We start from the raw sequence: 15,110 nt of genomic DNA, 5'->3' as shown, positions 1-15,110 counted from the left end.
TGTATTTAAGCTGTCTGAACAAAGCAATGTTTCTTTGATGTTGTTAAGGCTAATTTATCACCAAAGCAGTTTTTGAAACATTTCATAGTCATGATTATTGCAATTTGGTGTGACTATAATCTTTCTCAGTTATCCACTGTTGTAGCACTGTGCTTTTTGTGTCTGATTTACCTTTTTATTTATTATTGGGTTGAGGAATAATTCGTGAGCGTTTTTCAAGTTAAAAAAAATATATTCATAAATGAAACGCTTTCGCAAAATATTTCATATCATTTGGTAGATAATTTTTTGCGCTAATAGATGGTGTGTTTGATTTTCATATGTCTTTAATTTTTGCTTTCATTTTCAGCTCATTAAATGGAATGTCAAGTGGACAAAATCGAGCATTTTCGACACCATCTGCTTTTCGCATTTAATTTCTTGCAATTTCGTTTAAAACAATGCATACTATATGCCTAGGTATTACATGAAATAAAGTATCATAATAAATGTTTTGGGTGTAATGTGTTCATGCATTGAAGTATTGTATAGTCTTGCATGTAATGCTTGAATGAAATTATTTAAAAATGCTCACGAATTATTCCTCAACCTAATATATTATGAATATTAAACCCAGTCATATGTTCATAACTTTAATGTATACACAATATATTTGCGTTACCATGTGATCTAACTAGTTATGCCGATAAACTTGTTCAGAAATGGATTCTTTCTTGTTTCTTACAACTTCAGTGTTTAACATTGTGAAAGGCTGGTGAGAATATTTCAGTGGGATTCATAAAATTCTGACAGGTATTTTTCAAAATTGTATGGATATATTTGCACACAGTAACACACCTGAACTGAATTTTTTCTAAACAAAAAACGTATGGTCAGAGGATACTTTAAAAATTATAACTCAAAAAGTAGGTTGAACACCATCCTGATTTTTTTTGTAGATCATATTCAGAGATGTAAGAGCATATGGTAAAAATATGAAAAGGCTGAATAACTTGTGACATGGTCAAACTAAATCATAAAAATTATTTTACAGAATATATAATAAACTTTTAATTACAACAATTGCTGATTTATCAACTGATATGTTATAGGAAATTAGGAAAACAAATTCAGTTTTGTATCATATTAAGTCTTAGAGCTATGGCTTATTAAATAAACCAATGTTTTTTTACAATTTTGGGTTTTCAGGTGATTTTTACAGCCTCACTATACAAATCCTAAGAGAGATAAACTTGGTTTAAGACCATGTTTGAATTCTGTGAGATTAATTCAGTCAGTGTAGCAAATTTCAGCCTTCTACCCCATTACTCTTGCAGCTTTAAGCTGCCAAAGTTGCCAGACAATGTATTTGCCAAAAATAAAAGCAATATTATCTAAATTTTACTGTGCTGTAAATTGGGAACTATTAGAGATATTGATCTAATCTTTAGCAAGTTTTTCATTATGTGGGTAGATGAGCACATGTGAATTTTTTCAAGGCATTCTGAGGGGGTCACTTGCAGCCCCTTGGATGATTTGACATGGAGTGACCAAGTAGGTATCTTATTACAAGTGATGACCAAATCCCTCCATTCCATCCTGTTAGTTCAAAAATAAGAACAACTAGTGTAGATAACCCATGTGTATTTTTGAGTACGGTGCTGTTGGAGATAAATAAAATCCTGGTTCTAACAGTTTTTTTTAATGTTCTGCAGAAAAATGAATAACTCGCTTTTTTTTTCAGTATGAACATTCCATATAATGTACGAACTTTACTGTAAGGCTAAATAAGTTACAGCCCGTATTTAAGTAGCTGGTTTGTTAGTTTTATCTTTATATAGTATATAACACTAGCAATCGTTTTAAAGCATTGTATATCAATACATTATAATACCTTCAGTATATTAAAATATATATTGTGACTATAATGTTGATACACTGCATTAATTGTGATAAACATGATAATCTTACCTGTTTATTTTATGTTGCAAAATGTAACCAAAAAGTACCAAAACTCATATAATGGTTGGTATTATTTTTTATAGTTGTTAGACTTTAATATGTGAGGTTTGAAAGTACTTTAAATAACTTGTAGTTCTGTTACCTTTTCAAACTTCATACAGTTTAAATATATAGAAGTTTACTACTCATAGAGATATCCATTTCATTCTAGCTTTACATCTAGACGATAAAGTTTATGGGTAAATTTGGTATGTGGTAAGACAGTGTTAGTGAAACTAGATAAATGAAGTAGATATCAAATGATAATTTCCTATATTTAACACTAGGCCCGGCATGGCCTAGCGCGTAAGGCGTGCGACTCGTAATTCGCGGGTTCGTGCCCGCGTCGCGCTAAACATGCTCGCCCTCCCAGCCGTGGGGGTGTATAATGTGACGGTCAATCCCACTATTCGTTGGTAAAGAGTAGCCCAAGAGTTGGCGGTGGGTGGTGATGACTAGCTGCCTTTCCTCTAGTCTTACACTGCTAAATTAGGGACGGCTAGCACAGATAGCCCTCGAGTAACTTTGTGCGAAATTTCCAAACAAACAAATAAACCTATATTTAAAACATGGTTGTTTCTTTTTGACAATTTTGATTTAAAAAAGAAATTTAAATACAAATTAGAATCATGTTTGGGTTCAAGAAGATTAAATTAATTGAAATGAAACCAAAGTAGTGAGGAACATTTTGTTGTATATTCAGGATCCAGGTATCAGACAATGGACACTGTATATCTGTAAATTATGAGAACATTAATACACATATGATGTTCTTCAGCATTATAGATGTGTATTATTTACAAAACCAATGGTTCCTACTTCAACAGGAATAAGATAACTATACATTTTTATAGTAACAGCTATTGTTACTATTTGTTGTAAATTTCACATCATGTCTTGATTTAGGAGAGTAATGTTAGCACTTCCTATCTTCAGTAACAAACATTGTCTCCTTTTACAGTTTTACTGACTCCTTATTTCCAAACGTGTTGGCTAGCATCTCCATTGAGCACTCTGCAAAATGCATATTGTTTAGTTTCCTAATTGGTGGAATGACTTTTAGAGAAAAGACATTACTGTCTGCTTCACAAATGACAGCGTCAACATACATGTCATTGACAGAGCTTGAATTCCATTCAAGATTCACTGAACCCAACTACCTGAGTTGGTTCAACACTGGGCATTTCTTTGATCATGTACCTTCCATTGCACGAACCAATTCACTGGTTTGTGGATATTCCATGTGAGCTGAGGAGGAGATATAGTCCATTGTCATCTTCATTTGTAATTTTTGTCCAGTCATCGTAGTAATATCTCCTGGTTCTGATAGAATGTTCCTGCAATGAAAACATCATTTTTGGATTAGTGCACCGTCTTCAAAATAATTTCCTGGACAGACCACTCTGCATCATGCCAGGAATCTCCATCACGATGCTCTTCAGGTTTGAACACAAGTTATTGACTGCAGATGCACTCATTCATAGCATTAACACAGGTCTGATACATTGCCATCCACTTTTAGGTAAACGAAGAAGCATTACATAAAGGAATATCATGAAGAAATAGTTCTTCCAACGACAAACATAGAGATCAGACACTTCCCTCTACAATTTACTATACCTTGATTCACCTTTTCGTTTTGTTTTTCATGAATGAGAGAACCACAGGTGGATCCTATAATCAATACATCAGGGTAAACTCCTGGAATCTCAGCAGATGTCTGTCTTCTTGTCGGGAGAAGTTACCTGTGTAATCCTGCAAGTCCCATCGTGAACACTGCAGGTTCTAGCACATGTCCTGTATTATTACACCAAAACTGTACACCGGTCACTTCTCTTCATGGTAACTAACAGCTTCTATTTTCTCTATACTTGCTTCTAAATCAGTTTCTGAGTACTTCATTTGTTTGCTACTAATATACTAACCTTGATGTATCCACTAACAGCCAACGATACGTCGCTTGGTTGGACGTGCCATAAAAAAAATCTACCTTTAAATTTAAATGTAATTTTCTGCAAAAAACCACGGTTTTTGCCTACTGAGTATCCCCTACAGTAAATAAAATAGAAGAAAATGTGTGTGTGTTTTCTTGTAGCAAAGCCACATCGGGCTGTCTGTAGAGTCCCCCGAGGGGAATCGAACCGAGTTGCAAATCCGTAGACTTACCGGTGTACCAGCTTGGGACTGGAAGAAGATACATTTTGTAAAGACTGTGTAATTGAGGGGCCCGTTAGTACTGATTGGCTACAATTATAGAAGCTTATATGTAAATATATATTTTACATTCCTTTGGGGCTCGTCGGGAAGTTGCCCTGATTGTGCCCACATTATGAGTATTATTTACCGTATAGTCCATCAGGTTCAGATACCTTTGTGCAAAAAATATAAATAGACAAAAAATAACGATTATAGTAAATAGCAAGAAAATAAAAGTAATTGTTTTATGTTTCATTAAGTTTAAATATATATTTCAATGTCTAATGTAGAGATACGTTATTGAGATCTATAAATTAAAGTAATTATAATGATATTAATTTAAATAGTTTTCTTTTCCAATATATTGTTTGTTTTTGAAATTCGCGCACAGCTACCCCGAGGGCTATCTGCACTAGCCGTCCCTAATTTTGCCGTGTAAGACTAGAGCGAAGATAGCTAGTCATCATCACCCACCGCCAACTCTTGGGCTACTCTTTTACCAACGAATAGTGGGATTGTCCGTAACATTATAACGCCACCACGGCTGAAAGAATGAGTATGTTTACTGGGGTGGGGATTCGAACCCTCGCCCATTGGATTACCAGTCGAACTCTTTAACCCACCTGGCTATGCCGGGTATTTTCCAACATATAGTTTACCCTCTGTTAATAGTAATGTACCATACTCTTGTATGCATTATAATTTGTAATTATTCTGATTTTGCAAAATTCGTAATAAATTACAATATTTTATGATAAAAGTTGGAATATTCATGCAAAAATTAATTTCAGTATATATAATAAAGAAAAAATATTAAAAATTATATTTTAAAAATATTCTGTGTTAAATGTTAGAGTGTATTAAATATAAAGAAGTACAAAACTATTTTTACTGCAAGTTTCTTATAACTCTTTTTTAGTTGTTAACAAGGTCATTTAAACAACTTAGCACTACTTTTTTGCGAGTGGACATCTTATCGCAAATAAAGGTTTGTTTAGAGTCTGGAAATTGGTAGCTACAGTAGTTGTTGGGTGTTGTATTAGTTAGTTTATATAGATGGTTGGAATTTTTCTACGCTATTATAAATTATCTAGGGTGGTACTAATTAGTGCCTTACCAGTATAATGGGGACTGGAACCCTAACTTCAGGTGGTAGGTTATTTTACTCACTCCCCAGTTGTAGTACCATATTTCGTGTTTTTTCTTCGTTTTTACTTTGGAGAGCAATCACCTCCCCACAACTGTTTACAGGCAGTAAGGGTGATACATTGCGGGCTTAAGCACCCACATCTTGCTCTTCTAATTTCTATTTTATTTAATTATTTTATTCTTATTTTATTTTTATGAATTTCTTCATGTGAAACCGGCGAACAGAGGTTAAGACTGACAGGCAGTGTATCCCCACCGTAATGTGGATCCTACTTACAGACACCTTCAAAACCTAGGGTAAATTTTATATCTCTCATTATAGCCTGTACTCTGGGGATCCTTTTGATTTCTGCAGCATTTTTAACTTTTGTTTGAGTATGTTTTTGTTTATTAGAATATATATAAATTAAATAAACCACAATTGTTTTGTTTTTAAACAGATACACAACCAAAGGAAAGTTAATGCAAACACACGATATCCAAGTCTTAGATTAAATAATTAGGTTGTTTCTGTTAACGATGACGCAGTCACAAAACAAACATTTAAACAATAATAAAAGGTCATTATTCAATGTTTTCTGGTGTGTGAAGACCTAAATTGTGGTGGGGATACCCTATTTACCCGGTTCATCTTTAATTCGCCGGCCTCACATGCTTAAAAAGGGAGCAGATTTGGGCACGCCCAAAAAGTCCCACATCGTTACCACATATTTGTGTCTATAGCCAAAAGTGTGGTTGAGTTTTGTTGTTGTTGTTACATTTAGTTAAAAATTAAAATAGTAAATTAATAAGAAAGTAATAATTAGAGCATCAATGGGTGAGACATCAAACTATGATTGAAGTTAACATGCCAGCCTTCAATATGATGTTGTAGAATTATATATCAAACCAAAGCTTTTGTTTTAGGATAACTCCATCCTGATAAGGTATGTTGAATAAAAACTAAAATTAATTACCTTTTTAATTAAAATTTACTATTTATATTGTTTACCTATGATCTCTTTATACAGTTAGACATCAGCACAAGAAAATAATACGAAATGTGAAACAAATTCAAGAATGAAGTAAAAGTAAGTTTGATTCTTATAGAAAACACACACACACATCAGTGTTTGACAGAGAAAAAAGACACACACACATCAGTGTTTCATAAAGAAAATTAAACACACACACATCAGTGTTTTACAAAGAAAAACCCCACACACATCAGTGTTTCACAAAGAAAACAAGGCACACACACATCAGTGTTTCACAGAGAAAAAAACCCACACACGTCAGTGTTTTACAGAGGGGAAAAAAACCCACACACATCAGTGTTTCACGAAGAAAACAAGGCACACACACATCAGTGTTTTACAGAGAAAAAAAAACCCACACACATCAGTGGATTCACAGAGAAAAACAAAGCACATCAGTGTTTCACAGAGAAAAACAAAACACACACACATCAGTGTTTCACAGAGAAAAACAATTTATCAAACTTTGATTCAAATGACACATTATGGAGTTTAAACGATATTTTCTTTTATTTACAAATTGGTTCTCTATGTCTTCCTTCAGAACAAAGACTGGACAGTCATCTGGGGAAAACTGTTGATAAACGGAACAAGCATTCGAAGATTAGCTTCCTGAGCTAAAAAGTTCGCAGAATACAGTGCCATCTACAATGTATGTTTAATTTTTCAAATATTTTATAATACAAACCATCTAGCTATTTTTCCTCATAATCAATTACCAAGCCAACGGTTTTGTACTGAATGCCAAGTAACCACCGAAATTAACAAATACGTAAAGTGACTGGACATGGTTTATATCTGACTCGTACTGCACGTGAACTATAAGGCCAAGGTTAATGCTGGTCAAGACTAAATTACGTAATGTCGGCGAATTACCAATTTCTATATTATAAAAAAAAATTATTAATACCTGAATAAAATATCTTTATTTCGTGTGTTACACGAAAAGGTCTAAATTATGATTATGGGGCAAAACTGGTAAAAAAAATTCACTAATTTCGGTCTGCGACTATCTTGGAGATTACTTAAAGCGTAGATTTTAAATCTAAATGAAAATTTGTCCGTCCTTATACTAGTTGTATTTTATTGTTTGCTAATAATTCCAAATGTAATTAACGTATCATAAATTAGTAGATGCTGCCAACAATGAAAGTGTTATTTACTTAACTGTCTACTGATAGGTTCACGTTTATTCCAGACTTTTTACACGCAGAACTCAACAAAGGACGTAGTCTTCCTTACTTTCAAACTGAGAGATTAAAGGTAAGGCACCCGTCGCGAACGTTATTTGTGTTATTTCATTTCGTCATGAAGGATGTCAAAGATTGTTTTATTTTATTTTAAGAGAAACCCTGGAAACCATTCTTTTTCAGTCCATAAATGAGACTGTAGGACCGTTTTTGGTTGACAAGGCGTCACTCACAAAATTCTACAAACAAAATATAGTGTCCGATTACATACAGGAAGTAAACAGAAGTTTTTTGTAAGCAAGGAGACACTGAAATAGAAGTCTTGGCAACACAGGAAGTGTTTTAAGACGGAAGTAATGTACCGGATGTTCAAATACCAACTTTCAACTGTGTCATCTCTTGATATTTTACTATTATAGGAATTTTGCGGTTATAGCTACAGAAAATAGGTTCCACGGTTCTTCCCTCGCAATATCGCATTGTCAGAAAGCAATATTCTGCCTACATGTTTTAACCGACTAGATATTGTAATCTCCTGCTATAAATGTAATTGGAACTACACTGTTTAGTTACTCTATGTGACTGAAACCGAATGTGTAAACATTTCTTGAACTATTCAGCACGATGTTGAAAGGCCTCCAAACCGGTTCGTTTCAAGCACTTTTTGTCGTACTTTTTGTTGTGATACCAGCATTCAGCTATATGTATTTAAAACCGATAAGAATCGGGCTGGGTAAGTTATTTGGTTAAGAACAAACATTCTTGTAACCAAGTGTGGTTAATTTGTACTTAATAACGAACAAAATGTACTTTATAAATAAATAAACATTAAGGTTCAGTTCCTCTGGTTGGCACAGCACAGACAGTCCACTGTATACGCGGGTGCTGACCTCTGACCTAACAGTTACTAAACGAGTTTGAATAACTTTACGAAAGTTAAACTGAATCCTATAGTTAAAACGATGCATGCTTAAAGCTTGCTTTTATAGCATATTGGAACTAAAGAAACAGTGTGGTTTAAGCACACTTTTATAGCATATTAAAACTAGACACTGTGTGGTTTAAATACACTTTTATAACATATTGGAACTAAAGAAATAGTGTGGTTTAAGCACACTTTTATAGCATATTGGAACTAAAGAAACAATGTGGTTTAATTACACTTTCTCACATATAAAAAATAAACTCTGTGGTTTAGATACACTTTTCTCGCATATTAAAACTAAAGAAGCTGTGTGATTTAAGCACACTTTCTTGCAAATGAAAACTAAAGAAACGACCTAGAGATGACCACATTTGTTAGTTTTCGTTTTTGATTGTACTAGTCTTATAGAGCTTTCATTTCAAGATAGTTATTTCTACTTGGAATCACGAGTTATTTTTGAAGCTCATAACGACCTAGAGATGACCATATTTGTTAGTTTTCGTTTTTGATTGTACTAGTCTTATAGAGCTTTCATTTCAAGATAGTTATTTCTACTTGGAATCACGAGTTATTTTTGAAGCTCATAACGACCTAGAGATGACCATATTTGTTAGTTTTAGTTTTTGATTGTACCAGTCTTATAGAGCTTTCATTTCAAGATAGTTATTTCTACTTGGAATCACGGGTTATTTTTTAAGCTCATAACGACCTAGAGATGACCATATTTGTTGTTTTTAGGTTTTGATTGTACTAGTCTTATAGAGCTTTCATTTCAAGATTGTTATTTCTACTTGGAATCACGGGTTATTTTTTAAGCTCATAACGACCTAGAGATGACCATATTTGTTAGTCTTAGAGTTTGATTGTACCAGTTCTATAGAGCTTTTTACTCTTAATTCGTTAAATAAGAATTTAATAAAAATTCGTGTCATTTCTTTAAGAGTGCTTTACTGGTAACAATCAAACATCATTCAAATGTAACATTTAAACATTACTTAACCATTAACAAGTATTATCTAAGTAAATAAACTAAACCTTTAACTGAAACGATAAAAGATCCTTTAATTGTAACAATGAAACGTTATGCAACATTAAGAGAACATTTTGGGTTTTGCCTTCTGTATTAATGCAGGTACTGATTTTGAAACAGGTTTATAACTTCTCACAGAAGCTATATTATGACAAAATAAAACAAGTAATTTTAACTTAACTAGTAGGTTGTATACTTACTCGAGATGACTATTTTTATAAAAATACTTCTTATTTTCTCAACCCCTTGCCCCATGTTGTTTTCTTTTTACAGGTCGATGTATCGACGAAAATTCTGTCCCCCACATGGTTGGTGACACTTGGTACAATGATAAGAAGTGTGAAAAGCTATCTTGTGTATATTTAGAAGGATTTCTGTACATATCTGGTTATGGGTAAGCTAACAGTGTATTCCAATCTTTAATTTTGAGCTGATTGACTAAGGAGTAGATGCAGTTGGTCAACAGAAATTTATACTGATTACTAATTCTTGGGCTGCTACAATCAAATAGGTGGACTTGATCGTTACTCTTATAACGGTCCCAAAATGTGCAATGTTTGTGAGGGGGTAAAGAGAGGCGAAACACAGACCCTCCAATACAAAGTCCGGAACACTGGCCAATGGATGACACCCGGTTCCCAATCAAGTCTATCATATTAGTATGTGACATGGGGTAAAAATGCCAAAATCGATATTTTGCATTTAAACATAATACTTTACTTACCACGTCATAATCAGAATTATATAAATATATTTTTCTGTTCTTCGTGACAAAATTCGGGCACTCTGCAATGTTTTATTGTAGACCACTTTTCAATGCATAAGTTTAGCGCGATAATAGAAATTTTGTTATGAAACGAACGTGAAAGAAATATATTTTTTATTAAAGTATGAAAAATAAATTCGACAAGTTTCTAGAAATTCAACCTTTTAAAGAAAAAATAATGTTTTTTTATAAAGTATTTACTCTGTAGATTAACTTGATACAAAAATAGTGGTTGTGTTTTATAACAATTTTTTTACATACGTGTTTAAATTGTAATAATTCATTTTCTTTAGTGAACGTGGTTTAAAGTGTTCTAAAGTACTGACAGAACAATTATTAGTTATTTCAAAACTGTGGGTGAGCTGTTTCAGACGAAAGAAGTATTTTGCTAATTAAGAACCTAAGCATAAACCGCTGCAGAGAAACAGTTAAAGACACGTTTTTTAATGTTGTAGTGAACTAATGAAACTGAAATATAAATTTGATTTTCCTGGTGATTAAACTCCAGTTTTTATATTCTTCTGTGATATTAAAATAATTAGAAGAAAAACACAAAACCAATTAACAATATTATACGTGTGCGTGGAGTTGTGGCGCTATCCAGCACATGTTTGAAGGTATAGCAGTAGATGGACACCAACTCAGTGTAGCTACAATATTTCCAGAGACAACTTGAAACGCTGTGCTTTATCTATACAGATAATTTAGTTTACGTCCAAATATTTAACTTAAAGCTTCAGTTTTTACAAATTAAAGCTAATCAAAATCCACCTAAAGTTGTCCGGGTCTTAGGAAAAACTAAGAATTGGCCATCTTTTCCATAGCAAGTTAGATCCTCAGAATATCATAAAATAATTTATAAGTCGAATACATACAAAGGTTTGTAGTATGTTGTTTGTTGACTGACTTACTAAATGTATCAATTCTCATAGTTAAGATCTAGATATGTTAGCTGACTAGATTTATGTGTGAGACACAAGCTGCTGGAGTAATGGATCTATCTGGATATGTTAGCTGACAAGGTTTATGTGTGAGATACAAGCTACTGAAGTAGTGAATTTATCAGGATATGTTAGCTGACTAGATATGCCCGAAGACTTAACACTAAACCCGGGTTTAGATACTCTTTGTGTATACCCATTCTGCGGTTTTGTATTTAACAACACGCAACTCAACTGTGGCTATAGTTCTTTCTACTTCAGAAAGTAATGAAAAAGTAAACAGATGTTCCACTTGAGTTATACTGTTTAACACAATACATTAATAACTCAAATAGAACATCTGTTTAACACAATACCTTAATAACTCAAATAGAACATCTGTTTAACACAATACATTAATAACTCAAATAGAACATCTGTTTTACACAATACATTAATAACTCAAATAGAACATCTGTTTAACACAATACATTAATAACTCAAATAGAACATCTGTTTAACACAATACATTAATAACTCAAATAGAACATCTGTTTAACACAATACATTAATAACTCAAATAGAACATCTGTTTAACACAATACATTAATAACTCAAATAGAACATCTGTTTAACACAATACATTAATAACTCAAATAGAACATCTGTTTTACACAATACATTAATAACTCAAATAGAACATCTGTTTAACACAATACATTAATAACTCAAATAGAACATCTGTTTAACACAATACATTAATAACTCAAATAGAACATCTGTTTAACACAATACATTAATAACTTAAATAGAACATCTGTTTAACACAATACATTAATAACTCAAATAGAACAGATGTTTAACACAATATTAATAACTCAAATAGAACATCTGTTTAACACAATACATTAATAACTCAAATAGAACATCTGTTTAACACAATACATTAATAACTCAAATAGAACATCTGTTTAACACAATACATTAATAACTTAAATAGAACATCTGTTTAACACAATACATTAATAACTCAAATAGAACATATGTTTAACACAATACATTAATTATCTTTTTCTTTTGCCAAACTTATATTTTTTTAGCCCTTCACTCATTTTATAAATAAATATCAATTAATTTTTGATATTGTTTGATTATTTATTTCAGTCTTCCTCTTGATGTCCCCTGGTGATATGTTTATGGGCTTACAATAATGAAATCAATGGTTCGACACAGAAGACAGCTCAACGTGGCTTTGCTATAAAACAATCTTCACTTTGTTAACTTTCTTCCCGAATTACTGGCCAGCTGTTCTGCGCATGCTTTATTTATAACAGTTCCCCCACTAGGGAAGGTCATTTCTCCAATATCAGGCGTAGTTATCTCACACCTGCTACAATATTAGTTACAGACATTTCATGACGGCTGTCAGGTACTTATGCAAGAGATGTTAAATATAATAATTATCACGTACATAAAAACATACGAGTTTTAAAGGTAACAATAAGTGAATAAAACTTATTTGATGACTGCTTTTGCTGCACGTGAATGGATGCAAGTAAATAATTTGTAAAGATATCCTGTACGTTTTAACTGTAAATAAACATTCAGACCATTTAAAGGGCTCTGTCGGCTTGGAACCATGTGCCCGCAAGATAACCACCTGACATTTGAACTGTGTAAGTTATTCATTTATTCTTATACCATAACAACTGTTACTAAGGTTTTGCTCAACGACGGCAACTCCTGGTTTTAACTGTTTTTCTTGACAAGTGGCGCTGTGTTAGCTTCAGCTTCTCTTGTTTTGTTTTCTAAGAATGGTGTACGGGTTCACGAGGAAGACTCTTGACTATATGCATACATAAACATAACAAACGCAAAATTAAAGAAGCCTTACTTATGTACAACAACTAAAGCCCAAAATAAACCAATACAAAGGAATACCTTTATACCTATATTAATACATATATCCAACATCTAAGCACGCCCTCTACATTCCTACACTCAATTACACAACCGCCATTCAAACATGTGGTCAGCTTCCGGTTAGTAACCCTTTCTTTCTTTGTGAACCTGACAATGAGCAAAGAAGGTCGACGAAAAGTTGTTCGCTTCTGTACTAGTGCTTTCTTTACTCATACCAGCCGTTTTTGAATATATAATATATGCATGCAGTTTGTTTGAGGGATTAACTTTTAAGAGTATTATTTTTTGTCTGTAAAAGTATAGTACATAACATGATTTGCTAAGTTTAGATAATATTATGAAACCAAATTACTACTTGATACAAAAACAGTGTGTTTAAAACATGATTCAATCATTCATTGTATTGTGAAACAGAAATAAGTGTTGATATTGGTTAATGTGATAGGATGGCTTATAAAATGTGTAGAACATCAAATTTACCATTTTCATTCTGTTTTAGGTGCGGGAGTTTTGGCTATTCATCTGAATGTCTGATAGTTAAAGAAAAAGGTAATTACCCAAAGTGCTGCCCTAGTGCAAAATGCTGAGATTATGCCATCTGGTGATTACAATTGGAACTACCGTTCTTTCAACTCAAACATCAGGGCAGACCATATGGAGAAAGGACAGAGATAGGAAGAAATACACCACTTTCTAAAAACGTCGTGTTACTGTGATAGAGAAAGTTATCTTAAATTAGTAATTCTTATAAAAGTTATAATAATAATCTTGTGGACTAGACTTAACTTAAAAAAAAACAATTATTCTGTATCTCATTTTATTTTACTGTATTATCATAGTTGTAAGGGTGTTTGAGTTTTAATTTTTTCTCGCACAACAAAAAGGCTAATTATTGGTAATCATAGGTCTTTTAACTGCAGGATTTCCTAGTTTCTTTTTTTAGACGTCGGACGTTCCAAAATATAAATTATTTCCATTTTAAAACTGGTGGGAAGTAGTTTAAACTTGAATATTTTATCTTTGTATAAACATCAAAACAAATAAATTAAAGACATGATTTATCGTATTATAGATATCTATTGTTGGTAAGATATTCATCGTGAAAGTTGTTGTATTTTGTAATAAGGAAACGGAAATATTAAATTAGTTTTATAAATCAGTTATCTTTTACCTTTATAAACAATACGTTTCATTCATTACTTGGTACAGTGCGTCAATAAAAAGTTATACACTGCTGGCCAAAATTTTTAGGCCAATGAATATAAAGTAACAATATGAATTTTGCATTGTTAGACTCAACCACTTATTTGAGTAGAGTAGGAAATGCCCAACAAGAAGTCTGAATAGCGTGTTGCACGGCCATCATTGCGAATAACTGCAAACATTCGCTTTGGTATGGTCGATATAAGCGTTTGCAGAAGGCTGGCTAGAATGTTATTCCAAGTGGTGAAGATGGCTTCACAAAGATCATGCACTGTTTGGAAATGACGTCCATTTCTATAAACTTCCCTTGGTTCCACCCCCAAACATTTTCAATGGGGTTCAGTTCGGGCGAACACGCTGGATGGTCCAAAAGAATTACGTTATTCGCCATGAAAAAGTCCTTTGTCCTGCGGGCATTGTGGATTGCAGCGTTGTCCTGCTGAAAGATCCGGTCATTTCCACATAAGCGTGGGCCTTCAGTCAATAAGGATGCTTTCTCCAACATGCCAATGTAGCCCGCTGTTGTTTGACGCCCCTGTATAACCTATAGCTCCATTGTTCCATGAAAGGAGAAAGCACCCCAGATCATGATGGAACCTCCTCCACTGTGTGGTGTAGAAAATGTCTCCGGTGGGATATTCTTATCGTTCCAGTAACGTTGGAAGTCATCTGGACTATTCAGGTTAAATTTTTTCTCATCAGAGAACAAAACCTTCGTCCACTTTTCTACGTCCCATGTTTGGTGCTTCTCAGCAAAGTCTAACCGAGTTGTTTCGTGGTGTGGAAGAAGGTGTCCCCTTTGAAGACGTTTA

General features: G+C 33.2%; 1 protein-coding gene across 2 annotated transcripts; it reads left to right on the top strand.

Annotated features, from left to right (window-relative positions):
* The first annotated feature begins 7,909 nt into the window (after positions 1-7,909).
* On the top strand, positions 7,910-14,254 carry LOC143247799 (U-scoloptoxin(16)-Er12a-like). 2 transcript variants are annotated; one of them, XM_076496289.1, is made up of 3 exons: positions 7,910-8,177; positions 9,760-9,880; positions 13,595-14,254. In XM_076496289.1, exons 1-3 carry the CDS (start codon positions 8,156-8,158, stop codon positions 13,680-13,682), a joined length of 231 nt encoding a protein of 76 aa, XP_076352404.1. In that variant the 5' UTR covers positions 7,910-8,155; the 3' UTR covers positions 13,683-14,254. The 2 variants fall into 2 exon arrangements, with proteins under 2 accessions (XP_076352404.1, XP_076352403.1); XM_076496288.1 differs by having other exon boundaries at positions 7,930-8,264.
* Positions 14,255-15,110: the final 856 nt, after the last annotated feature.

The sequence above is a fragment of the Tachypleus tridentatus genome, chromosome 3 (genome assembly GCF_004210375.1).
Source record: "Tachypleus tridentatus isolate NWPU-2018 chromosome 3, ASM421037v1, whole genome shotgun sequence".
In the NCBI taxonomy this organism is placed as follows: domain Eukaryota; kingdom Metazoa; phylum Arthropoda; class Merostomata; order Xiphosura; family Limulidae; genus Tachypleus; species Tachypleus tridentatus.
This window is presented reverse-complemented; position numbering and strand designations above follow the sequence as displayed.

Excerpts from the sequence above, each read along its gene's own strand:
- LOC143247799 (XM_076496288.1), top strand. The coding sequence starts at position 8,156 with ATGTTGAAAGGCCTCCAAACCGGTTCGTTTCAAGCACTTTTTGTCGTA. Across the intron at positions 8,265-9,759 it reads ACCGATAAGAATCGGGCTGG|GTCGATGTATCGACGAAAAT; the intron begins GTAAGTTATTTG and ends TTCTTTTTACAG. Across the intron at positions 9,881-13,594 it reads CTGTACATATCTGGTTATGG|GTGCGGGAGTTTTGGCTATT; the intron begins GTAAGCTAACAG and ends ATTCTGTTTTAG.